The 26,256-nt window shown below is 57.3% G+C and overlaps 1 protein-coding gene across 1 annotated transcript in view; it reads left to right on the top strand.

The window, feature by feature from the left end:
• Nucleotides 1-26,256, top strand: part of CACNA1I (calcium voltage-gated channel subunit alpha1 I) — a 104,443-nt gene that overhangs the window by 56,950 nt on the left and 21,237 nt on the right. Inside the window, exons 6-21 of the mRNA XM_061205491.1 lie at nt 3,738-4,053; nt 5,208-5,300; nt 8,552-8,858; nt 11,304-11,725; nt 17,922-18,073; nt 18,743-18,928; nt 19,240-19,357; nt 20,089-20,244; nt 20,727-20,820; nt 21,489-21,691; nt 22,362-22,835; nt 23,210-23,310; nt 24,076-24,199; nt 24,474-24,542; nt 25,082-25,266; nt 25,720-25,846. Coding sequence (XP_061061474.1) covers nt 3,738-4,053; nt 5,208-5,300; nt 8,552-8,858; nt 11,304-11,725; nt 17,922-18,073; nt 18,743-18,928; nt 19,240-19,357; nt 20,089-20,244; nt 20,727-20,820; nt 21,489-21,691; nt 22,362-22,835; nt 23,210-23,310; nt 24,076-24,199; nt 24,474-24,542; nt 25,082-25,266; nt 25,720-25,846 — 3,127 coding nt within the window. The remainder of the gene's footprint in view (nt 1-3,737; nt 4,054-5,207; nt 5,301-8,551; nt 8,859-11,303; nt 11,726-17,921; nt 18,074-18,742; nt 18,929-19,239; nt 19,358-20,088; nt 20,245-20,726; nt 20,821-21,488; nt 21,692-22,361; nt 22,836-23,209; nt 23,311-24,075; nt 24,200-24,473; nt 24,543-25,081; nt 25,267-25,719; nt 25,847-26,256) is intronic.

The raw sequence follows: 26,256 nt of genomic DNA, 5'->3' as shown, positions 1-26,256 counted from the left end.
AAAGCAAAGCTCAAAAAAAACGAGGTATGCCCCTGTGTCCATTTTTTTAAAATACTTTTTTTGGTTAAGGTATAAATTACACTCAGTAGCAGGCACAGCTATTAAGTGCTCAATGAGGTTTTACCTGGGTTGTACATCACTGTAAATCTACCCTAAGAAACTTACTGTCCCCAGCAAGGCTCCCTCCTGCCCTTTCCCAGTCACCTTCCCCCTCACCCCAAAGTAGCCACTATTCTGATCTCTATCACCATAGATTCCCTTTGCCTGTTTCTGAGGTTTCTTTAGATGGAATCATATAGGCCGTTACCTTTTGTGTCTGCATTTTTGTCTCAGTGTCTGTGAGGTTCATCCAAGTTGTTGCTTGTGTATTTCCTTTTTCATTTTTTAAAAAAAATCATCTCTAGATTACTTATTTTTTTTAAAAAATATTTATTTATTTATTTATTTTGGCTGCACCGGGTCTTAGTTGTGGCACGGGGGATCTTTGTTGTGGCGTGCAGACTCTTAGTTACAGCATGCATGCAGGATCTAGTTCCTTGACCAGGGGTCGAACCCGGCCCCATGTTTTGGGAGCGTGGAGTCTTACCCACTGGACCACCAGAGAAGTTCCTCCTTCTTTTTCACTGCTGTGAGGATTCTGCTGAGTGAATATACCACTATGTGTTTTTCCATTCTCCTGTTGATCTGGGTGGTTTCTGGTTCTTTGGCTCTATGGCTCATGAATATTCTTGTCCAAGTCTTTGGGTGGATATGGCCATTCCTTCTCTTGGGTAAATTCTCAGGGGTGGAATTGCTGGGTTAAGGGAGTGCATATGTTTATTGGCTTTAGTAGGTTTTGCCAAACTGTTTTCCAGGATGGTTGCACTAAATGTTTGCTAGCAAAGTCTAAGAGTTCCAGTTGCCCTACATCCTTTAGCAACATTTGGAATTGTCAGTCCTTTAATTTTTACTATTCTAGTGAGAGTGCAATGGTGCCTTATTGTGGTTTTAATTTGAATTTGCCTGATGGCTAGTGGTGATAAGCACCTTTCCGTGTGTTTATCAGCCATTGGTGTATCTTCTTGTGAAGTGTTTGTATGGTCTTTTGCCATGTTAAAATTGGATTGCCTTTCTTTTTCTTATAAATTTGTAGCGGACCTTTATATTCTGGATTTGAGTCCTTTGGTGGATATATATATATTGCAAATATTTGATTCCAGTCTAAGTTTTCTGTTTTCACTCTCTCTCTTTTTTTTAATATTTTAAATTTTGTTCTTTTTCTTTAAAATTTTTTTTTCCTTTTTGTTTTTTATTTCTTTTTAAATAAAAAGTTCTTTTTGTTCTTTTGTATATTTTTTGTTTTTCTTTTATTGTCTTTAAAATTTTTTTCCTTTTTGTTTTTCTTCTGTTTTCACTCTGTTTTTCCTTTTTAAAATATTTTTTATTGTTTTTTATTTCTTTAAAAATTTTTTTGTTCCTTTATATTTTTTGTTTTTTCTTTTCTTTTTAAAAATTTTTTCTTTTTTCTTTTTGTTCTTTTTCTGTTTTCACTCTCTTAATGGTGTCATTTGATTGATAAACAGAAGCTCTCAGTTGTTATGAAGACCAGATATCAATCATTTTCCTAGTATGCTTTTTGTTTCCAGTTTAAGAAATCTTTTCCTAACCCAAGGTTACCAACTGTCCTCCAGTGTTTTCTTTTAGAAGCTTTCTTGTTTTTATCTTTCACATTTAGGTCTATATTCCATTTCAAATAATTTTTAGTACGACCTGTGGTTGGGGTCAAGATTCATTTTTTATATGGATGACCGATTGTCCCAGCACCACTGATGGAGAAGTCCATCCTTTCTCCACTGAATTGCAGTAGTGCCTTTATTAAACTGTCAGGGGACCATATGTATTTGGGTTGGATGTCCACATGTTAATTGTTAACGGATGTTGTTGCCAAATTGCCCTCTAAAAAGGTCATGTCAACTTACACTCCCACCAATAGTGTATTAGCATGTTTGCACTCACCCCATACTCAATATTATCAGCCCTGAAATGTTTGCTGTTTGGATGGATGTAAAATGATCTCACTGTTATTTTTGTTTGTATTTTCCTGTTATTAGTGAGGTGAGCATCTTTTCCTGTATGTTGGCCATTTTGATTTCTTCTGTGAATTTTCCATTCTTTTGTCCTTTCCCCCCAAGTGGGTTCTTTTTCTTATTGAGTTATAGGAGATTTTAATATGCTTTAGGTGGTTATTTTTTATCTGTTTTATACATTGCAAATACTTTATCCCAGGGGATGGCAAACTCTGGCCTGTTTTCGTAAATAAAGTTTTATTGGAACACAGCCATTCCCACTTGTTTACTTGTTTCTTATGACTGTTTTCATGTTATAATGGTGGAGTTGCATGACTGGGACAGAGACCATGTGGTCTGCAAAAAAATACTTACTATTTGGCCCTTTATGGAAAAAGTTTGCCTACTTTGTATACTATTGTTTGTCTCATAGAAATTTTGTATATAATCAATCTTGTCAACCTTTTCCTTTATAGATTTTGGATTTTATGTGTCTTATACAAGAAGGCCTTACCTATCCTGAGTTAACAAAAATATTTCATATTTCCTTGTAATGTTTTTGTGGTTATTTTGGTTGCATTTATGCTTTTTAATGCACCAGTTTACTATTTTAAATTTTATGATATATTTTACTTAACCTAATATATCCAAAATATTATTATTTTCAGTGTGCAATCAATATAAACAATTACTGATGAGATAATAGACATTCTTTTTTCCTTTTGATACCATGTCTTCAAGACATGTTTATGGTGTGAGGTAAGGATCTAACTTTTTTATTTTCCAAATGGATAGCAAATGTCTTAACACCATTTACTGACTAGTCCTTCCATTCTCCATGGACCTCTAAAGGTGTCTCTATAATATACTAATTTCTGTTTTATACCTGGGTTTGTCCCTGTGCTCTGTGGTGTTCCACAAATCTTTCTGTTCCTGTTGCAATACCACACTGTAATAATAATCGTACTTGTGGAGTATTTTGTTCTCCTGTAGGGCTGCGCTCCACTCATCTTTATTCTTTTAAAAAATTGTATTGACTATTCTCCCGTTCATATAACTCCTAGAACCACCTGGCCAGGTTTCATAGACAAAAACATGTTGGGATTTTGATTGGGATTGCAGTGAATCATAGATTAGCTCTACGGGATGGGCAGGGCAGGCATTGTCATCTCTGTTTTACAGATGAAGAAATTGAGGTCCAGAGAGGGGAAGTGACCAGCCCAAGGTCACATAGATGGGAGAGGGTGGGGCAGGAAGGTCTCTTACCTTAATCTGTCGCATCAGTAAAATTTAGCATTTGTAGATTGAGCACCTACTCTGCGCCGACCAAACAGTGTGTGGGTACTAGGGATGCTGAGACCCAGTCCTTGCCCTAAAAGAGCTCCAGCCTCCCAGGGGAGTTGCATGCATTTTCCCCAAGAGCAATAATGGGGGTGAGTGCAGGGCCCAGTCTTCCCTGAGGCTCCCCCAGGGAAGGCTCCCTCTTGGTGGGTGGGGGGACCCTGGAACTGCCCACAGTGGGCAGGTGGGAGTTTTTGTTACCATGGCAGAGGTGGGGAAGGGTGTCCCAGGCAGGGGGAACAGCATGTGCGAAGGCCTGGAGGCGATGGTGGCATGTTGGGCCAGTCCTGCCATGCTGTGTGGCAGTGACCCCTCCCCTTCTCCTCTTTCCCCACCATCACCTGTGGACAGACAAGGGGATGTGGCCCTGCCCCCCTACTACCAGCCGGAGGAGGACGACGAGATGCCCTTCATCTGCTCCCTGTCGGGGGACAACGGCATCATGGGCTGCCACGAGATCCCCCCGCTCAAGGAGCAGGGCCGCGAGTGCTGCCTGTCCAAGGACGACATCTATGACTTCGGGGCGGGGCGCCAGGACCTCAACGCCAGTGGGCTCTGCGTCAACTGGAACCGCTACTACAATGTGTGCCGCACAGGGAGCGCCAACCCCCACAAGGGCGCCATCAACTTTGACAACATCGGCTATGCCTGGATCGTCATCTTCCAGGTGGGGCCCTCGGGCCTGGCACCGGCCGCCATGCTGGGGGCTGAGGGTGGGGAGGGGTGGGGTGAGCAGCTTCACCTGGCAGGCGGGGCTCTGTGCTGGGGGTTTGCCACCCAAGTCATTGAAATCTACCTGTTCTGCTGGCACAACAGGCACTATCATGCCCATGTCACAGACAGAGCAACTGAGGTTCGAAGAAAGGGCTGTAGGCCCTCGGGTGTATTGCCTGATGCCTCTATGCCTCAGTTTTCTTATCTCTAAAATGGGGGTAATAACAGCTCCCCCCCCACTTGAGTGGCTGAGAAGAATAAACCAGATGGTGCGAGCCGAGCCTAGTGTGCAGTGAGTGCTCAGTCAAGGTTGCCTTCCTGCTGTCGTCAGAAGGCAGGATGGGGCAGGTGCAGGGGGTGGTGGCTGAGAAGGCGCTGAGGGGTCTGCTTGGCACGCTTTGCTCTGGGGAGCAGCAGGGTCACAGAATTCAGAGCTGCAAGGTGTGATGTGATCACAGCCCAGCAGCTGCGTTTTGGGACCCTTCGGCCCCGAGAGGGTGGGTGGCAGTGACCTGGCAAATGCTCTGTGCATTTGCCAGAAGCGAACAAGACCGTGGTGCTGGGGGGGCCCAGCGTTCGTCTCCCCCAAGGCTCCTCTGCTTTCCTCTCTGGGAAAGTGCATGGGGGACAGAGTCACACCAGGCTTCTCATAGCCCCCCTCCTGGGCTCACCTGAGCTGCCAGGTGGGCTCTGTTAATCCCACACAGTGAAGAAGCAGCCGAGGCTCAGAGAGTGGCCCGGGGGGGGGAGCTGGAGCCGCAGCCCAGGGCCCCCTGCCTCCAGTCCTCCTGCCTTGGTGTGGAAGACTGGAAGGTGGGGGGCTCTGGAGCGAGAGGGACCAGGTTAAGTCCCTGGTCCACTCCTTCCTGGCTGTGTGGCATTGGGCAAGTGTCCTGACCTTCTGAGCCTCAGTTTCCTCACTTGCATGTTGGGGATGAGGATGGCTGCCTGGTGGAGCCCTTGGGAGAAGTACGAGAGGGAACATGTGTAGAGAGTCCCGGCACGCAGTGGGGCTTCTGTCTGGGGCACTCCCTTTGCTGCCTGCCTTTCTGGAGGCTCAGCCGTCTCAGCTTCTCTCTCTCCTCTTCTGCTCTGTCCTGGCTGCAGGTGATTACTCTGGAAGGCTGGGTGGAGATCATGTACTACGTGATGGATGCTCACTCCTTCTACAACTTCATCTATTTTATCCTGCTTATCATAGTAAGTGTCAGGGGAGCTGGGGCTCTCTGGGCAAGCTCAAGGACCCATGGGCCAGGGGACCCCAGAGTGGGGGCGGGGGTCTTTGGGAGTCCCCAGGGTGCCCCTTCAGAGCCCGGAGAGCTGAGTGGGAGAGAGCAGGAGGGGCAGTTTTTAAAATGCAGCCGAGCAGCAGGTGATTGAGGGAGCTCGTCGGGGGTGGCTGTGGAGGCATCCATCACTTCCGATTGCCTTCATTTCTCATTTCTGGGCATTTAAGTCCACCCGCTGCTCCTGCGTGTTTCTCTGCCTCGTAGTCTCTGGGAATACATTCTTTTATGACCATAGCAGGGATGCAGCCTCAGGATGGAAGCTCCCCAAGGGCTCCAGCACCTCCCTCGTTTCCTGGGGCGGGAAGATGAGATGCTGTGAAACGGAAGCCCAGGGCTGCTTCCCGGGCAGGGTGTGGAGGGGAGGCTGAGCCTGGTTGTGAGCTGGTAGAACTCCCTGAAATTCTCGGAGGGACTCCCAGCTCTCGGGCAGCTCTGTCTTGTGGGGGAGACCTGGAGATGAAGGGGTGCTCTCTCCGCTCCCAGAGAGGGCCCCCTGTCTGGCCGGCCCCTCCCACCTTCCCCTGCAGTCTCCCCAGAGCTCGTCCACCTTGTCATGCCTGACTGCGGCTTCAGCCACAGCATGGTCCCCAGATGTCAAGGTGATTCACTCCTGGGAGAGTCGCTGCTGGCTCCCTGCTGCTGCAGGGCTGGGTTTTCTGGCTTCCTGGCGGTGGGAGAGAGCACGCTTGGGACTCCGGGGCAGCACCCCATCCTGGGCTGCTGGGACTTTGACCTGGGGGCTCAGGACAAGCTGACCTGAGACACCCCCACTGTTGGCTTAGCTTCCATGCCTTCCTGGGGGTGCTGGGGCCTCGGACCCATGAGGAGACACCCTAGATAGAAAGAGAGGGACCCAGGCTTTGTTCAGCATTGCTGTCCATCCACTGGCTTGTTCATTCCCTAGCACATTCAGGGAAGCCTGCTCTGCGCCAGGCCCTGAGCCGAGTGCTGGGTACTGAGCAGTGAGTCAGGCCCTCCCTGCCCCCTGGGAGCTCACAGTCTTGTGGGGGAAGATGGGCTACAGCAGACAGGTACCAGACTGCATCTTAGGAGCCACCACAGAAGGAAGCCCAAGAGGCTGAGGGAGCCCACAGGAGGCCTCTCACCTGGCTTGGAGAAGGGATAGGGGAAGTGAGAGGCTTCCTGGAGGAGGTGATGCCAGAATTGAGCCTTAAAGGCTGGAGGGGGAAGAACCTTCTGGGCAGGGGACGCCTCACAGAGACCCTGAAGCCAGACAAAATCCTGCAGTGGGGGGACTGTGAACCACCGAGGTTGCGAGAGGAGCCTTGAGTTCCAGAGAGAGGCTGGAGGACGCTTCATCTGCTTCTCCTGATGGACTTAGGGGTGGAGTCCGGGGTTGGTAACCCCCAGCATGACCCTGGGCAGGACCCTTAGCTCCCTGAGCTCACAGTGAAGTGGGGAACAGTAACGGCACCTGCCTCAAGGGCCCTGGGAAGGGTTAGAGGAGACAGAGCCTGCGGCTGCACAGCCCCTGGCACACAGTACATGCTCAATAAATGTGCCCTGCTGCTATTATTGCTGCGATTATTGGGCCCCGGGTGGCCCTGTCACAGGAGAAAGGGTGCTGGTAGGAGGCTGAGGATGCTGAGTTTTCCACGTGCTGGGAAGCATCCAGCGAGCAGAGGCTGAGTGACCGTGCCGTTCTTTTACCCTCACAACCCTGGCCACGCAGGGTCACCTGGTTGTTTCCCAGGTGTGGACTCTGAGCCCCAGAGAGGCGAGGTGGCTGCCCTGGGCCACACAGCCGGTGAGGGGTCCTCAGCCTTTGCACGCAGGTCCCCAGGGCTCCTCCTGATTGCAGAGGTCCTAAGCTCGTCCGAGCCGTATGTTTTTGATGGGGAAATGGAGGTCCAGAGGGGGTGGGGAGCTGCCTAGTTACCCAGGGACAGCAGCCACAGAGGCAGGCTGGGTAGAGGCTGCCAGGTGTGAGCTCCCAGCGGACAGGGCCCGTGCCCCTCACACAGGCCTGCCGAGCGGGTCTCCAGGAAATGCGGAGAGAGCAAATGAGTGAGGCATCTTCTTACTTTAGAGGCAGGGGATTTTCCCAGAGTCCTCTGGGCCAGGAAGCCCCCCTGCCCCCGTACCCCCCTCCTGAGCCCCAGCTCCCCAGCTATGCTGTTGGGGAGAGGAAGGAAGGGGGATCAGCGGCCGGGGCTGCGGCCTACAGGATCCTCCTGGCAGGCAGCCTGGAGGAGGGTGAAACACACGCTGCCCCCTCCCTCTGGCAGGCGAGAGTCTGTTCAAGGCTTAGCGTGTGCCTGGGAGGAGCTGCCTCTGGAAACTGGGGCTCTTCTGCCTGTGGTGGCCCCTGGAGCTGGGCCCTGAGACTCGAGGTGGCAGAATTCCTAGCACTAGCCGGGGAGCCTTTCCCCGCCACCCCATCCGAGCCCGGATAAAGACACCCAACTAAGCCCTTTCTGAGGGAAGCTTCCCTTTTCTTGTCTGGAGGCCCAAAGTCAAGGCCGCAGTGAGGGCAGGGCTGGGGTGGGACTCAGGGCCTGGGTAGCCTGAGGGGGGCTGTGCCTCCCTCCCTGCCCTCAGCGCTGATGTCCCAGGTGGGAGGGCAGCCGTGGCCAAGGCCTAGGGGCCTGAGGGGAGAGGGCTTGGAAGCAGGCCTCAGGGGGGCCTGGGGAGCTGCCTGGGCCACCGCTGTCCTGAGCCCCGGCCTCCTCCCAGAGCAAGGCCTGAGCGATCTTTTCCTGTCCCTATCTGTGCCCGTGCCTCTCTGTCTCTCTGGGCGCTCCGCCCTCCCCTCCTCTCTCCCTGTCTCCACCCGCCCCTGTCACTTTGTGCCTCCCACACCCTCCGTTTCTGTCCTCTCTGAGCCTGTCTCACTCTCCCTTGGTGTCCCTCCTTGCTCTTGTCTGTCTGTACCCCCCTGTCTCTGGCTTTCTCTTTCCCTGTTCCATGTCTGGGATCTGCCCCTGCCCCTCCTCCGGTCTTCCTTTCGGCCTCTGTATCCCTCTGCTTCTCGCCCTGCCTCCGTCCCTCCACCTCCATCGCCCTCTCTCCATCTCCATCGCCGTCTCCCGTCTCTCTTTCTCCTTCTCTGTCTCCCTCTCCCACCCTCCCGCCCCTGCTCCCACCTCCTCTCACCCCACCGTCCCCTCTGTCCCTGTCCTCTCCTCCCGTTGGTCACAGGTGGGCTCCTTCTTCATGATCAACCTGTGCCTCGTTGTCATAGCGACCCAGTTCTCGGAGACCAAGCAGCGGGAGCACCGACTGATGCTGGAGCAGCGGCAGCGTTACCTGTCCTCCAGCACGGTGGCCAGCTACGCCGAGCCTGGTGACTGCTACGAGGAGATCTTCCAGTACGTCTGCCACATCCTGCGCAAGGCCAAGCGCCGGGCCCTGGGCCTCTACCAGGCCCTGCAGAGCCGGCGCCAGGTCCCAGGGGCACCCGGCTCCACCAAGCCCGGGCCCCATGTCAAGGAGCCCAGGCACTACAGTAAGTGGCCCTACCTCCTCTGGCCTCCAGGGTGCCCCACGCAGGCCTCGTGTGCCTCTGGCTGGGGACTCAGAAACTGCACTGTTTGCAAACGTGCCCTGTCTTCCCAGCAAAAGCAGAGGTATCCAGCAAGTTCAGAACCCGGATCTTCCCCTGGCAGCTCCAATCCACACCCCCGGGTTCCCTGCCCCCCTTTCCTGACCACCTGCTGGTGCCTGGCCTGGGCTAGCCCTGCGCTTGGGGGACCTAGCCCTGCCCTGGAGGGATTTTCTTCTGATCCCACGTGTGCACAGGGGCTTGGGCTCCGCCCTGGGAGCCACACTTGAAAGAATGAACAATAGTCTGTCCTTAGTCTTGTGAAACTATAAAATCCCTGCACCACTGTAGCCTGTCTCCATTCTCACCCCGCTGATGCCCCATGGGTTCCTGTGGCCGCCTGCCTGCTTGCTAGCACACCTGAGCAGCGATGTCGGGCACCTGGAATGAGAGGGCCGCGGCCAGCCCTGCAGAGAGAGGCAGGGCGTGCTGGGGACACACGAACACTGTGATCTGCTCCTGCCTTGGGGCCGTTTCTCCTGCTCGACTGTAGACGGTTCCAGAGAGTTAGCAGCGTAGGCTTAAAAAGGGGTTTCCATTCGTTTTCTCATCTGTTCTAGAAAACAGTCCTGCGAAGGGAACAGAGTGAGTAATATTAGCCTCAGTGTTCAGATGGGAAAACTAACGTCCAGAGGGATGAAGGGAGTCACTTAAGGTCACACAGTGTGTCAGTGACAAAAGCTCGGCATTGGGGACGTCAGAGTTGCAGGCTCTGCTGAGCCCAGCTCTAGGGGGACGTGAACCGCTCCCGTAGGAGGAGGCAAAGGGCCACAGGAGGTGGGCTCCACCCCAGGCCCAGTCCTGCCCCCAGGCGGTGCCCACAAGGAAGTCAGCCGGCATCAGCGCAGAGTAGGCGCAGCTGTGACGGTGGACGGCCCGGCTCCCCGCCGTGGAGTGAGGACGAGGCCGAGCGCCGTGGGAGCCAGCCACCCCCAGGCCCTGCCCCTGCAGGTCTCATGTTCTGGGCACCTGAGGTTCTCGGAGGCAAGCTGGAGAATTCATCCTCAGAGCTGCCGCCCAGCCGCCCCTGGGGGCCAGCCGTCCAGGCGTGGTCTTGGAGGAGGCTCCAGGTGGCCCATGGGCTGGCCCAGCACGTGGACAGGGGAGCTGGGGTCGGGCAAGGCTGGCACCCCGTGTTCCTGGATGACGTGGGGAGGGCTGTTTACAGCTCAGGGCTTCCTGCTGCCGCCCATCGCCCTCTCCATGGAAACCTCGTGGAGAGAAGCCCTGGACAGGCTTCTGGAGGGAGGCCGTGCCCCCTGTCCTGGGCCTTCGTGCCTCCCCCATCTCCCTTCCTTGGGAAACAAGTGTCAGGGGGCCCAGCCCCATGTACAGTTGGGCTGGGAAGGGCTTTGCCGTGACCGCCAGCACTGAGGTGGCCCACCCTTGGGCTTCTGGCCGCCCCACTGGTCTAGAGGGTGAATGAGTCAGAGAGCCGTGTCCTGACATAGGGAGGTGTTTGGAAGCAAGTGTGGAAATGAACGGTAGACATTACAGGTTTTTCTTTCCCTTTAACGTTATTTATTTATTTTTTGCTACGCAAGCCAAACCTGTGTATTGTAGGAAAACACAGACAAATATAAAGAAGGAACCGAACTATCCAGAAAGAGCCTCTCTGACACCTCTTTGAAATGGTTCACAGATCACAGAACGTGTGGGTCCAAGACCGGCCCAGCTTCTCGCACTCTCCCTGGGCAGCTCGGGGGATGACAGCTCCTGCCCCTCCCAGGGTTAACCCTGACTCAGCTGTGCAGGAGGGGGGGCGGCGGGGGGTGGGGAAGTCGTAGGGGGTGGTGCTTCTAGAGCAAGGGCTTGCCCCTGCCCGGGGCTCCTGCCCCCTTCCTCCCTGGTGATAGGCCCCCCACGCGGGCAGGAGAACTGAGGAACGCCGAGGCCACCTTGGCTTCCTCTGAGGGGTGTCTCCCCTCCACAATGGCCTTTTCAGCTGTTTTCCAAGCTCCATGATGTCATGAAGCAGGACGGTGGGGAGGGGCTGGGGTTCCTGGAGGGTCTTTCGGTGACCAACCTGGGGCCACGGGGCAGGAAGTGACAGGGCGAGGACACCGCTCTGGGCTCATCCCGTGTATTAACCAACAGAATCCGCCCCATGGCCCCGGTGTGTGGGTGCTTCCGGTCCCCGCTTTTCCTCGGGGGCCAACGAAGCCCAGAGGGTGAAGCTGCTTCCCCAGGAACCACGAGCCACTTGGCCTCCAGGCGGGGCTGGCGGGTTCCAGGCAGACCCTGTGGGCACATGCGAGTGGTAACCCAGGTTGGGCCGGGCCTAGTGCACGCAGGGGCCGCCTCCTGCGGGACCCGAGGCACCAACCCCGCCCTCGGCTTATTTTCCAGAGCTGTGCCCCCGACACAGCCCCCCGGACTCGACGCTCCACACGCTGGTGCAGCCCATCTCTGCCATTCTGGCCTCCGACCCCGCCAGCTGCCCCCGCTGCCTGCACGAGGCGGGCCGGCGGCCCTCGGGCCTGGGCAGCAGCAACTCGGGCCAGGAGGGCTCGGGCTCCGGGGGCTCGGGCGGCGGCGAGGACGAGGCCGGCGGGCACAGGGCCCGGAGCAGTGAGGACGGGGCCTCCTCGGAGCTGGAGAACGAGGACGAGGAGGGGCAGGCGGACGGGGCTGCCTGGCTGTGCGGAGACATGTGGCGGGAGACGCGAGCCAAGCTGCGGGGCATCGTGGAGAGCAAGTACTTCAACAGGGGCATCATGATGGCCATCCTGGTCAACACCGTCAGCATGGGCATTGAGCACCACCAGCAGGCGAGTGTCGGGGGGCGGGGCCCGGGGGGGCCTGGCACGGGTGAGCCCGGGCCTGTCGAACACCCGCTGTCTGTCTGTCTTCCCCTGACCTGGGTCCCCTTCAGCCACGTGACCTCAGTGCCCAGCCCAGGGCCAGGCACAGAGGGGGCGGAGCTCAGGGTGAACGAGTGACCGAATGGCCCCTTGGGGTGTGAACAGGGGGATGTGGTTCCTTTCCCTCTGAGCCTCTCAGCGTGGACACCAGGTCCCCCACAACCCATGCCCCGCCAGTCCCTGCAGAGTCCTAACTTCCATTTGTCACCTCTCCATGTGGCCCTCCTGCCTCTTCTCTCCAAAACGGCTGGAGTGGTCTTTCCAGAGGCTGGGAGCGCCCCTGCCCCCAAACTTCCAGAGCCCCCGCTGACCTTGGCACAAAATGCAGACCTTTCCACTGACATTCAAGGCCCTTCGTGCTCCACCTGCGACATACTGATACCTTCCGCAGGTGGGACGCCCTCCTGCCCCTCACGCCCCCCACTTACTACTGATTGTGCAATAGTATTGTGCACTGAGGGGCCCCAGGGTTGCCCCGCAAAGGCTGTCCCCCATCTCCCTTCTTGGCCAAACCTGTGGTTTCTTCTGTCTTCAGCTCTGGGTGCGTGGGGCGCAGGGAGGGTGTTGGCTGCGTTGATTGGTGTGTCCCAGGCCCCCTAGGCCATCGGGGGTACTGCTGGGGGTTCACAGGTGAGCTGAGTTCAGAGAAAGGGTCCCCAAGGGGGGATAGCACATGGAGGAGGGCATGGCTTCTGGGAAGTGGCAGGAGCACAGGGAGGATGTGTACAAGAGGGTATTTGTGGGGACACAGGATGGAGGGCTCTGGGGGGTTCGCACAGATGTCCCCAATCCATAGGTCGCACCCCAGGTGACAGCCTGGACAAGTCCAGCCCTGGATCCATTTGGAAAAACATCATTTTCTGGCTCCCACTGTCCCCCAGCTGCTAGGTGGGGCCCCTCCCTTAACCTGCACCCCTTTCCTATGAGGCACTCCATCTGGCAGTTGGTGACCCTGAGGCCCAGGGAGGGGATGTCACTGGCCCAAGGTCCCATAGCCAGTCAGGGGCCGAATTTGAACCCACATCTTTGTGTGGCAAGACTGACACCACCGCAGAGTTTAGGGTTTCGACGCCTCCTTGGCTTCCCCGTGGCCCTCTTTCTGCAGGCCCCCCCACCCACCCCTCTGTGCCCCGTGGTGGGCCACACTCTCATTTCCGTCTTCATTCGCTCACCAGGCACAGGCTTCATTCAATTTACTTAAATGCGGCCCCTGGGGCTGCCGCCACGCTCCGCTCGGAGCTGCCTGTTTGCCAGTTATTCCGGCTTAACTAAGTGTCTCTGGGGAGGGCTGGGGAGGCTTTCTGCAGGGTAAAGCTGGTGAGACAGGCAGGCTGGACCCCCTCGCCTAGGGTCCAGCCTTCTGGCCTCCCTCGCCTAGGGTCCAGCCTTCTGGCCTTTGCCTGGCCCAGTATCCCCGGGGAAGGCCCCACAGGGAGCCTGCGCTGTTGGGGTGCTGGCTCTAGCTTCTGGGTGGGGCAGCACCAGGCCCTGAGCACCACCCCTGCCAGTGGCTTGTGGAACCAGCTCGCAAGAGCCAATTTCCTCATACTCAAGGATTTTGCAAGCCCACCGTTATAAACAGTTGGTAGCTTGAAATTGGCCATGGTGGGAGTATTTACACTATGGAAATTGACATACGCTGCAAATCAGGGCTATTTTTCAGAGGCCCCTTTGCCAGTGTACTACTGGTTCCTGCCTTCTCAGCCATCCCTCCACGGCAAAACACGGTGGCCAGGGTGGCTCCATCCTCTGGGTCCAGCTTCTCCCTCTCTCTGCAGCCCCAGCCTCAGGCCAGGCTATGGTCCCTGCCCAAGCCTCCTCTGGGTCTTCCTGCCTGGCCTGTCCCCCCCTCACTCCTTCTGCCACGTCCTTTTGGGCAAACTTTCTAGCCTCCAGATGGGGGAGCCTCTTCTCTCTGGCACCATAGGACCCCTCTTGGTCCCCCCACTGGGTTGCCCTCAGTAGGCACTCTCTGCCCCTTCAAAGGATCCTCCCTGGCCTCGTCATCCACGAGCAGGTGCCCTAACTTCGTGCCCTTTCCATCATAGGGATCGGCTCCCTGGCACCTACTAAGCGCCAGGCCCCGAGCCAGCCTGGTGTATTGAGTCCTCACAACCATCCTCAAGGCAGGTATTAACACCCCCCCTCCGCCCCCCAACCCCGGCCGCACTCTGAAGACCACCGCCAGAGAGCTGCAATCCGCCGCCCCAGGTCTGGGCTCCATCCCTGGTTCTGCTGTCGACTGGTAGGGTGGCCTTGGGCAAGTCACTTGGCCTCCTTCGGCCAGTGTCCCCCATCTGGAAATGGGCCCACGGACCCCCTCCTCCCAGAGTAGCTGGGAGGGTTCGATGCATTAAGAAGCCTGGCGCATAGTAGGTGCCCACTCGTTAGGAAAGATTTGTGAATCTTTTGTTGGAGCCTTACACCACCACCCTTGGGGTAAGTTTACCAGCTGCCCTCTGGAGCCTCAAAAAATTATTAATTAAGGAAAAAGTGAGGGGGAGGGAGAATTTTAAAAATACTCTCTTTAAAGCAGCTCCGAGTGGCAGCCATTGTTTGGCCAAGCTCTGTGCAGGGCCTGCTTGTGGGGGGCATGGGCATTCCTACGAAAGACCCTGAGCCCTCAAGGAGGATGTGCACATGGGGCAGGGCAGACAGCCCAAGAGGCCAGGGGCTGTCAATCCATGAAGGGTCTTGAGACTGGCTTTATCCTTAGGGCAGTGGGGAGCCATGGAAGGCTTATAAGCAGGGCAGTGACATGTCCATGCTGAACTGGAGCCTGAAGTCAGAAAAGTAGTGCAGGTGAAGGCACCTGGGCCACGGGGAGGTGGGGCGGGCCAGAGGGAGGAGACCTGGGTTTGAGATCGGATTTTACCACTGCCTGGCTGTGGCCAGGGACAGTCACTTCTCTCTGAGCCTCAGGTTTCCTGGCTGTAAAATGGGGATACTATAGGGTAATGTTTGAGCTTAGACGGGATAATCCGTGGAAAGTGCTTAGCACCGCCTGGCACATGGGAGGTGTTTCAACACCAGCTTCCCTTGTTATCAAGAGGATGATGTTGGGCTCAAGGGGTTCCTGGGGGCAGCTTAGAGACCCCTGCCCAGCTGGGCCCTTATCTGGCCCTGCAGAAATGACCAGAGGCTGGGCAGCTGGGCCTCCCAAGCCTGGCATCCAGCAGGGATGAGCTGGCCCCGCCCCTGCCCCGTCTCCTTCTGCTCTGGCCTCACCTTCAGGTTGCAGCCCCTCCTCATCGGCCCTCTATCCTCCTGCCTCTGGCTTAACCTGGTTTTTCTGCCCTTCGGCACCTCCTCTTCCATGGGGTGGGTCTTTGCCATCTCCAGCCACCTCTCTGCAGTCTCTGCCTGTCTGTCTGTCTGTCTGCCTGCTCTCTCTCACTTTCTGGCTCTGTCTCTGACTCACAGTGTCATGATCTTGGTCCTTCATTATGTGTTTATCTCTGTTTTTTTCTCTCTGTCTTGTCTCTCCACACCCTGCATTTGCTTCTCACTCCCTGGGTCTATATTTGTCTATCGGTCCACCTCTCTTTCGAGTCTCTCTTTGTCCATCTCTCTCGTGGCTGCCCTGTCCCTCTCCACATACCTCCCCCTTTGGTCTCACTCACTGTGTCTGTATTTGTCAGTCTCTCTCTCCCACTTGCTGTCTCTCTCAGAAAAATGCTTGCAGGAGTGATGGATGGTCCATTAGAAAAAGATTAACAGGTGTACGCTTGACTAGAGAAACAGCTGTTGCGAGGGAGGAGGGGAGCGAGTGGGTGACCTACCTTTCGGGGAGAGCAGAGCTGCGGGCTCCGCATCAGTTGCAGGTGGGCGGGAGTGTGGCCCAGAGCAGGGTGACTGCCATTACGGCCTGTCAGCGTCCAAATCTTTCACCTCTGTTTTGGCGGGCTAAGAAATTGGTGGCTCTGAGTAGCATCTGGGCCCTGGCTCAGCCAGGGATGCCGGGCCCCAGCCCCTCCCCCACTGGGGGCCTCTCTCGGGGTCCCACTCCCCTTTTGGGACCATTTTGTGAGTCAGATGTAATTACAGATAGAAATGGTGCCTTCTCCTTTTATCTGGCCTTGAGAGGAGCTGGCAGTTTTATTAGATTTCCCAGGCACCAGGCGGGAAGAGGGAGGGTTGGGTTGTTATTTTTTTCTCTTCTCCTTTTGGCCCAAGTGGAATCAAAGTCAGGCGCCTGAGGCCCTGTTGCTCGGTGCAGGGGTGGGGGGTGGGGGGTGGGGCTGGGCTGGAGTGGGCGGTGCTGATGCTGGGAACTCTCTCGCCTCCCAGCCCGAGTTCGGGCTGGTCCCTTTGCCTGGACAACCTTCTCTTCTCTCTGTCACCCACTCCCCCTCTTGGCTTTGAGGTCTCGCTGAGATGTCGTTTCCTATAGGAAGCTGCTCCTGACTCCACTGCCCTGTTCCCCCAAACCACCCTCAAGTTCCCTCTGTTTTTATCACTGCTGAGTGGTTTGTTAACTTGAGCGATGGGCTTTGCCAGCGGAGCCTGCACTTCTCAAGGGCAGGAAGAATGTGCTGATTCATTCACCACCGCCCACCCTGGGTAGCACAAGCCCAGCCCCTGACGGATGCTTGGGAGACCTGTGGGGTGCATGCAGTGATGAACAAGTGGATGATGGATGGACGAGTTTGGGGAGGTGTGGCTGTGGATACCGGGAGAGCAGTTTGGAGTCTGACTTGGTGGCTCTGCCACAGCCTTGCCGGGTGGCTCTGAGCAAGGCAGTTCCCTTCTCTGAGCCTCAGTTTCCTCATCTGTAAAATGGAGTTGCTAACAGTGGCCTCACAGATTGACTGTCAGTAATTGTGCTGGGGTCGAGCTCAACACGGGCACATGTTCAGGCCTAACAAATGGCCCTTCCCTTCTCCGTGATTCAGGCGGGAACAACCTGGCTCAGGGTGAGCAGAGACCAGGAACTTCACCAGTCCTGGCGGGGCCAGGGCTGGGGGAGGGGCGGGGAGAGAAGGGGCTGGAGCCTCGTATGGCCCTCATCTTATTCCATCCCCTTGTTTTATGGATGAGGAAACTGAGGCCCAGGCTGTTGAGGGGAGGACCTGGAACCCCACCCCCAGTCGTGGCCAACAGGGCGGCTTGTTTCCTACACTGGGGCTCCTTGGGTGGTGCCACTTGCAGGGGTGTCACCTACTGCTAATAACCAGCAGGTAAACAGCTCCAGGGGCAGAGGTTGGGTCTGCGGCCAGAGGGGCCAGTCTCCCTCTGAGCAGCTGGTGACTTTGACCCTTCACCACTCTGGGCCTTTGTGTCCTCCTCTGAGAAGCGGGCGAAGTAAGCCCCACTGACCAGGTGGTCAGGTGGATTGGGAGCCGTGGTGGCGCACAGTAGGTGCACGGTCTCTGTCCTCCCTTCACAGGGCAGATGGTCTCCAGCCACCCACAATCCTGAGATGGCCATTGCTAAGGAAGGAAGGAGGTGGGGGGAAGGCTGTGTAGGGAGGTCTGCACAGGCAGGGGTTAAGGGTGGAGACTTGGAGCCAGGCTGCCTGGGTTCAAACCCTGGCTCTGCCCCTTACTAACTGTGCAGTCTCAGGCAGGGGACTGGCCTTCTCTGAACCTGCTTCTTCATATGCATAATGGGCTCTTGTGAGGGACTAAGTGACATGATGCCTATGAAGTGCACAGGGCAGGTCCTGCACGTGCTCCCAAAATGGGTTAGGGTCGTGGGCAAACGGGGTTTCCGCAGCCACTGGTTTGCCTTCTTGTCTTGCTCTGTGTCTAGCCATGTAACCTCTGGCTGGCTTCTGAGCCTTAGTTTCCTTATCTGTAAAATGGATATCATAATGTGACCCTTAGTGTGCAGTACCAGCATCATTGCCAACTTTGTGGAAGGTTAGCCCCATGTGTTCCCATCTCAGTGGACCTCTCAAGACAGCAGAGATGAGGCAGAGTTGTAAGGTTCTTGAGGCCAAGTGCAGGGGGAGGATGGAGCTCCGGCGAGGACACTGACCTGCAGGTCACGGAGCCGGGGTGGCAGAGCCGGGCCTCCCCGGAGGTTCTAGAGCTGATGGGTGTCCCGGCTGCCTTCTGGCCTGACCGGGTCCCCGTTCCCTTCCCCAACACCCCCACAGCCCGAGGAGCTGACCAACATCCTGGAGATCTGCAATGTGGTCTTCACCAGCATGTTCGCCCTGGAGATGCTGCTCAAGCTGGCCGCCTTCGGGCTCTTTGACTACCTGCGGAACCCCTACAACATCTTCGACAGCATCATTGTCATCATCAGGTGCCGACCTCCCCTCCCCAACCCCGCCCTTAGGCTGTGGGCGTAGAAACAGAGCGGGGTGGGAGGGGGATTTAATGCACTGACCCCAGACAGTAAATGAAGTACATAAGATCAAAGGAAGCTAATTACACTGAAATACAGTTATCAAAATATTTGAAAATTTGTGATTTAGCAATATATGTACTTCTGGATTAATTCATTAAATAGCAAGATCTAGCAGTGGGTCTGTGACTACCATCATTCCAAAGAAAGGATGAGCATAAATAATATCTGGAAACATCTGTATCGGCTGTCATGTGATAGAAAAATATCAGTGATTTCGATTGGCCACAAGGTCATAGGAAGTGCTAATTCTCTGCTGTTTGTTGTTGACGTTCATAATCAAAAGAATGTTAAATCTCAAAAAGAGGTCAGTGATATTTATGGGCCATAGACTTCTTGGGTGGGGGGTGGTCCATGGAATCCAGGTTCAGAGCTCTGGCTTTAGGGTGCCACGAGACGCAGTGACCTGTGAAACAATACCCATTGGATGAATGAGTGAATGAATGGAAGCTGTCCATCTCTCCGCCCACCTGGCCTCTCCTTCTTCCTTTGCCCTCGTCTCCTCCCGGCCTCCCTCTGACCCTTCCTGCCTCTCTCCCCTCCCCACCCCTGCCTGGCGGGCCGCAGCATCTGGGAGATTGTGGGGCAGGCGGACGGCGGGCTGTCGGTGCTGCGGACCTTCCGGCTGCTGCGGGTGCTGAAGCTGGTGCGCTTCATGCCTGCGCTGCGGCGGCAGCTCGTGGTGCTCATGAAGACCATGGACAACGTGGCCACCTTCTGCATGCTGCTCATGCTCTTCATCTTCATCTTCAGGTGAGTCCCGCCCACCCTGCGGCCACACCTGCGGGGCCTGCCAGGCCCTTGGGCAGGAACCTGGGGGAGTGTGGCTGGTTGAGCTTCTCCGGGCAACACCCCAGACCTGGATATGAATCCTGGCACCATCACTCAATCCCCTATGGCTCTGGGCGAGTACTGCCCCTCTGAGCCTCTGTGTTCACGTCTGTAAAATGGGACCAACACTGGCCCCTCCCATCTTAGTGGGTTGTTCTGAGAATGAAACAAGGTGGGTGGTCAGAGAGCTCGGTGTGTGTGAGTCCCTTGAGCCACCTCTGTCTCTCCCCCAGCATCCTTGGGATGCACATCTTTGGCTGCAAATTCAGCCTCCGCACGGACACGGGAGACACAGTCCCTGACCGGAAGAACTTTGACTCCCTGCTGTGGGCCATCGTCACGGTGTTCCAGGTGAGCCCCAGCATGTGTCCATGGGTGTCTGGGGAAGGGGTTTCTTCCAGGATCACCTTTTGGAGGTGCCCCCAGCCTCAGAGAATCCAGGGAAGAACAGTGGCCTGACAAGGAGGCCCCTCAACCCCGGCCTCCAGTGGCCAGGCTGACGCAGCGCTGGCTCTGGGAGCTGGACTGACTGCCCAGCGCCCGTCCCCGCCCCCTCGCTCCTACCCTGAGACTGTGGGGTTAGGATTCTTCCCTGAGACTGTTTCCTCCCGTGTACTGTGGCCGTGGTTGAGTGGGTGTGCACACACAGGTGTGGTGGGGGCAGAAGGAACAAGGGGAGAAGGCTTGTGCCCAGGGTGGTGGGATACGGTGCTGAGAGGATGGGGTTGGGGAGCAGCCAGGAGGGAGCACAGGTCAGTGGGGAGCGCGTGTCAGGGCAGGAGTGTGTGACGTAGGCCTCGAGGGTGTGGGCAGGCCGGGCAGCAGGAAGAGCAGTGTGTGTGTGTATATGTGTGTGTGTGGGGGGGTGTGTGTGTGTGCGCACACACGCGCACGTGCATGATTCTGCGGCTCTGCCCCCAGCTAGGGCCATGGTTTTCGAGGACCCTGGGTGTGCCCGAGCGTGTGTGAGAGGATGCTCTAGGTGCCCATGGGCTGCGGCGTGCCTGCACCTAGGGCACCCAGTGGGCTGGGGGGCCTGGAGATACTCAGGGGCTGAGCTGTCATCCCTCTTCCCCGCACAGATCCTTACCCAGGAGGACTGGAACGTCGTTCTCTACAATGGCATGGCCTCCACCTCCCCCTGGGCCTCCCTCTACTTCGTTGCCCTCATGACCTTCGGCAACTATGTGCTCTTCAACCTGCTGGTGGCCATCCTGGTGGAGGGCTTCCAGGCGGAGGTGACTGTGGCCCTGGTGGAGGAAGCACCCCTTTGGGGCCTGCACGAGACTGGGCGGGGGGTGGTCTGGATGGAGGAGGACTGCGATTCAAACATCTAGCAGGCGACGGGTCTCCAGAGGAGGGGGTTGCCAGTGAGGTGATGAGCTTCCCAGCACAGGAAGCATGCAAGTGGGGTCTGCATCTAGGATCCCTGCCTCTTCCCCAGGGGTGTAGGCCTAGGCTTCTCCATCTCTGAGATCCTAAAGTCCCCAAGATCTGGGATTCTGGATCCTGCCTCCTTCATTTTCTGAGGCTTTGGGGACACTTACAATCAGGCAGATGTGGGTTTGTGGCCTAGGTCCTCGTTAGCTTCTCGCTTCCCTTTTCTGAGCCTCAGTTTCCCCATCTGTAAAATGGGGGGGTGAAAACACCCATTGAAAAATTCAGGAGGGAGGGAAGGGCTAAGCTGACTTTCGTTCCAATGTGAGGGACGGTCTCCCAGGGCGACGCCAATCGCTCCTACTCGGACGAGGACCAGAGCTCATCCAACATGGAGGAGTTTGACAAGCTCCAGGAGGGCCTGGACAGTGGCGGAGGTAAACGGACCTCCACTCATCACCTAGGAGGCCAGGACTCTTCCCCAGATCTAGGTGGGCAGAGGGCACAGCATCTGGTTTCCCCTCGCCAAGGCTCCAGGACTGCTCATTCTCTATGGTTTGTTGTTTACATTTATAATTAAAAGAATTGCTAAATCTCCAAGGTCAGTGACATTCATGGCTCTCCTGAATTCTAGCCACAGGGGTGGATGCAGCCCACCCTCACCCCTCCATACAGCTGGCCTGTAGCGAAGAGCCTTGGGCCTCAGGATACCTGGGTTTTGTTTAGCACCACCGCGCAGCTTGGAAGAAACCTCCCCAGCCCATGCTGTGTCCTTCTCAGTAACTGGGCTAACCAAGCTCTGCCTTCTTCCTGCATTGGGCATGGGAGTGAGGTTCCTATATTGGGTGAAGCTCGGAGCTGGCCCTGAACACGGAAGGCTAGGGATCCACTCATCCAAAAATAAAGCTGAGAGCCTTGCAGATGGGGCAGAGGGGAGGCACATGTGATGGGGTCCAAGCAGGAGGACTTCCTGGTGGAGGAGGTCTCTCCAGAAAAACTCTTCATTTCTGTTACTGTCCCTGTCTGTTTCTTTGTCTCATGGCTTCTTTTGCTCTTGTCTGTCCTCTTGTCTGCTCCTCCCTCTGTCTCTATCTGAACCCTCCAGATCCCAAGCTCTGCCCAATCCCCATGACCCCCAATGGGCACCTGGACCCCAATCTCCCACTGGGTGGACATCTGGGCCCCACTGGGGCTGCAGCATCCGCCCCCCGCCTCTCGCTGCAGCCAGACCCCGTGCTAATGGCCTTGGGCTCCCGCAAGAGCAGTGTCATGTCACTGGGGAGGGTGAGCTACGACCAGCGCTCCCTGGTGAGTCCTCGTGGGGTGCTCTGGATGGCTTCTCCCTGCTGGGTGTGTGCTGAGGGACCCTGAGAAGAAGTGTCTGCCAGTCCAGCCTCAGACTGGTACCTAGGCTTAGGGCACCAGACTGCCCAGCCAGAACCAGGCAGGGACCATGTCTGTTGCACTCCTGGGTGCCCAGGGACAGAGCAGGACCTGGCAACAAGGAATGAGTGAATGAATGAATGAGTAGTGCCAGTGGGTCTGGTGTAGAGAGTTGGGTTTTTGTCTTAGCAGCAATGTGTAGGGTTAAGAGCTGGGCCTTGGGGTTGGGCAGACCTGAGCTTGTATCTGGCCTCTGCCACTGCCAAAATTTGTAACCATGACCAAGTTACAGCCCTTCTTGAGCCTCAGTTTCCCTTCCTGTAAAATGGGAAGATGCCGTGACTTGCTGTACCTTTATCAAGGGAAGGGAGGTGGCAGGAGGGACGTAGCCACACAGTGGAGGTGCCCATGTGTCTGTAGATGTGGATGGAGTGAGAGGCAGAGCAGGGAGAGGACCCCTGGGGTCTAGCCCCTTCTGTCACCCACTGGCCAGGTGGGCAGCCCTCTTTGGGCCTCAGCGGGTGTGCAGGCTCCCTTCAGTCACAACCGTAGGTGTGTGTGTTGGCGCTGACCGGAGCCCCGGGCTTCCTCCCAGTCCAGCTCTCGGAGCTCCTATCACGGGCCGTGGGGCCGCAGTGGGGCCTGGGCCAGCCGTCGCTCCAGCTGGAACAGCCTCAAGCACAAGCCACCGTCGGCGGAGCACGAGTCCCTGCTCTCGGCGGCGGAGCGCGGCAGCGGCGCCCGGGCCTGCGAGGGTGCCCGGGAGGAGGGGCCGCTGCGGGCCGCGCCCCTGCACGCCCCGCACGCCCACCAAGCGCAGCATGGTCCCCACCTGGCGCACTGTCACCGCCACCACCGCCGGACGCTGTCCCTCGACACCAGAGATTCGGTGGACCTGGCCGAGCTGGTGCCCGCCATGGGCACCCACCCACGGGCTGCCTGGAGGGCGGCAGGCCCGGCCCCCGGGCACGAGGACTGCAATGGCAGGATGCCCAGCATCGCCAAGGACGTCTTCACTAAGATGGACGACCGCCGGGATCGCGGGGAGGACGAGGAGGAGATGGACTACGTGAGTGCACGAGGCTCTAGGGGCCACGGAGGGGACCACGAGGAGGTCAGCTGGGGCGCAACGGGGAGTGGTCGAGGGGCGGCGCTGGAGTGGGAGGGACCGACAGGGGTCCCGCCTAAGGGGGGGCTTGGCCATGGGGAGAGGGCTTCAGGTGGGCGAACAGGGGGCGGGGCCGGAACTGCCCACCTCTGAGCTGGGCCCGCCCCTGGGAGAGAAGCCCTCCCTGACCACCCTGGGTGGGGCGAGGGTTCTGGTCTTGCTGGGAGAGTTCGGAGGTCATCCAGTGGCCGCACTTTGCTGGATGGCCAGGGTGGGTGGAGATGAGCGGCTCTGGGCAGCGCTGACCCGCCAGCACCCCGTCCTCCCCTTGCCAGACTCTGTGCTTCCGTGTCCGCAAGATGATTGACGTCTACAAGCCTGACTGGTGCGAAGTCCGTGAGGACTGGTCTGTCTACCTCTTCTCTCCCGAGAACAGGTGGGCAGGGCCAGGCTCGGGGTGGGGTTAGAGTAGGGGGTTGACACGTCTGGGAGGGAGAGATTTCTGCCAAGCCAAGCAGGGCCATTGGCGGGGCGCGGGTGGGGAGGTAGAGGGGCGGGCAGGTGGTTTCCCACACCCCAGAGGACCTTCCCCGCCCTGTAGTGGAGGGTCTGCAGGGGAGGGAGGGGTTCGTGTGGGGGCTTTCCTGGGCATCTCCTCCAGTCTAGGTCATCCTGTGCTGGGCACCAGGTTGGATAAATCTTCTGGTAACCTGGGGTGCTTCCATCTGGAGGGGGGCATCCGAAGTCTTCCTGGGGGAGGAGGCCTTTGTGCTGGGCTTTGGAGGCAGACAGCATTCTGTAGATGAAGAAGGGGTGGTAAGGAGGTGGAGGCTGGTCCAGGTGGAGGGAGCAGCCCGAGGGAAGGCCTGGGGGCAGAAGCTGAGGGTATCAGACGATGTGTCCATGCAGCTGGAGGACAAGGCTTAGAGATTCGGGCCAGTGTTTGGAAAGCTTTGAGTGCCAGGGCTAGGCGGGTGCCCTTCACCCTGTGGTGCCAGGAGCTTGCAGTGTGGTCAGCAGAGGTGGCTTCAGGTGGGCATCCTGAGCAGAGACCTAAAGCCGCCACCTATTGTGTGGCCAGAGAAAAGAAGGATCAGCTTCCTCTAGGCCATCCTGGTTCTCATGTGTTCCTGGTGCCTTCCTCCTGGCCAGGGTAAGGGCCAAACTGACACTCACATGGCCCCCTGCCCACCCTGCCCAGGTTCCGGGTCCTGTGTCAGACCATCATTGCCCACAAGCTCTTCGATTATGTCGTCCTGGCCTTCATCTTCCTCAACTGCATCACCATCGCCCTGGAGCGGCCCCAGATTGAGGCCGGCAGCACCGTGAGTGGCTGGGGCCTTCGGCCGGTGGAAGGAATGAGGCAGAGGGACAGGTCTCCAGGGCCTGCTGGGGGACAGCATGCTGGGCTGAGAGGGTTGGAGAGCCCAGCGAGACCGGATGCCATGGAGGGAGATGTGGCCGGGAGCTTGCCTCTGGAGAGGGGGCCGCCTCCTTGGACTGTGAAGTGGCAGCCTCTCCTGGGTGCCCCTTGGCTGAAGGCAGAGGCTGACCAATCCTGGGAGACCCTGGATCCATGGCATCTCCCGGTTCTTTCAGGAACGCATCTTCCTCACTGTGTCCAACTACATATTCACAGCCATCTTCGTGGGCGAGATGACACTGAAGGTACCTGGCTTCACCTGGGACCTCTCCTCCCCCTTGTCCGGGGCCCCAGGCCCTGGCCCAGCCCCGCTCAGCTTGTCACTCACCTGCCCCTCAACAGCATTCTACAGGTGGCCTTGGAGGCTCACCCCCACTTGGTCCCAGCCACTGGGTTGGGCTCCTGGGACTGGGGAAGGCGGGATGCGGTCAGCTTCGTGCCCGCTGCCCAGGAGCTCACAACCCATTTCCAGTGTCGTGGAGGTATCTGCTGGAGGTGCAGGGCACAGGGGGAGGGTTCCATCTAGGATGCTTCCCAGAGCACGTGGCTTCAAATTGGGTTAACCAGATGTGCAGGGAGAAGGGAATGGGGTGCTTCAGGGAGTGGCTCCCTGGGTAGGGAGAGACCTATAGCCCGTCTTCAGAGGGGGTGGCAGGGCACGTGTCCGCTCCAGCCCACCCGCTCCCGGCTCTCCCACACCTACCTGACTCTGCCCGTCGCCCAGCTGATCTCACTCCACCCTCTGGAGGAGTCTGGCTGACCCCGCCCATCGCCCCTCCCCCAGGTGGTCTCGCTGGGCCTGTACTTCGGTGAGCAGGCGTACCTGCGCAGCAGCTGGAATGTGCTGGATGGCTTCCTGGTCTTCGTGTCAATCATCGACATCGTGGTGTCCCTGGCCTCAGCCGGGGGAGCCAAGATCCTGGGGGTCCTCCGGGTCCTGAGGCTCCTGCGCACCCTACGACCCCTGCGGTGAGGACCCTCGCATCCGAGGATGGGGGATCCCTGCACTGTCCAAGGAAGCCCCCAGAGTCTAAGTGGACCCCTCACTCCGGCCATCCACACCCACTCAGTCCTCCATAGCATGTGCCGAGCACCAGCTGAGCAGGGCCAGGGTCACACCTGTGGGCCCTGCTCCTGGGGGAGGAGCCTGGAGCAGGTGCTGGAAAGCGGGGGCTGAAGGTGGCCCCCAGGGCTGCTACCCACTCCCTGTGTGTCCTTGGTGGCTCACTGCCGTCTCTGGGCGTTAATACCTAGAGGAGGTGTGGTGTGGATCCCAAGGGGTTAGGGTGAAAGCACAGTGCCTTGCTGTTCATATAGATCTGGAGCCTGGGAGCCTCTGCTCTGGTGACTCTGGGCCAAGTAGGGGTTGTCTTCGGGCCTGGCTGACGGCTAACGGTACCCTTGACCCCTTCCTGCCTGCAGTGTCATCAGCCGGGCCCCTGGCCTGAAGCTGGTGGTGGAGACACTCATCTCCTCCCTCAAGCCCATCGGCAACATTGTCCTCATCTGCTGTGCCTTCTTCATCATCTTTGGCATCCTGGGGGTGCAGGTGAGGGGCACCCAGGCTGGGCAGGGGGTGGGGTGGGCTCTGTAGTCAGGGAAGAGGCTCCACACTCCTGCCCAACTCTCCAGACCTTGTGCCAGGCGGCCCTGGTGGAGCATGGTCCCTGCCAGCAGTTAGCGCCCATTCCAGGGAGGGAGACAGACACCGCCCAAATGGCTGACTGCCAGGCAGGCTGGGTAAATGGGAGCACAGGGGTGGGCTGGGGACAGTGGGGAAAACAGCCTGAAGGAGGTGGCCTTGGCACTGGGCCTTGAAAGACAGGAGGTTTGGGCAGGTCACGGGGTGGGGGGGGGGAAAGGTGTGTCAGGGGCAGATGGGCAACGTGTGGGGAGGCGGGACGAAGCAGGGCATGTGTGGAGAGAGAGCCCCGGGGCTACGGCTGGCATGGAGAGATG

This window comes from Eubalaena glacialis, chromosome 11, assembly GCF_028564815.1.
Source record: "Eubalaena glacialis isolate mEubGla1 chromosome 11, mEubGla1.1.hap2.+ XY, whole genome shotgun sequence".
Taxonomy (NCBI): domain Eukaryota; kingdom Metazoa; phylum Chordata; class Mammalia; order Artiodactyla; family Balaenidae; genus Eubalaena; species Eubalaena glacialis.
Note: the sequence above shows the minus strand (reverse complement) of the source record. Positions and strands in the feature narration are given on the sequence as shown.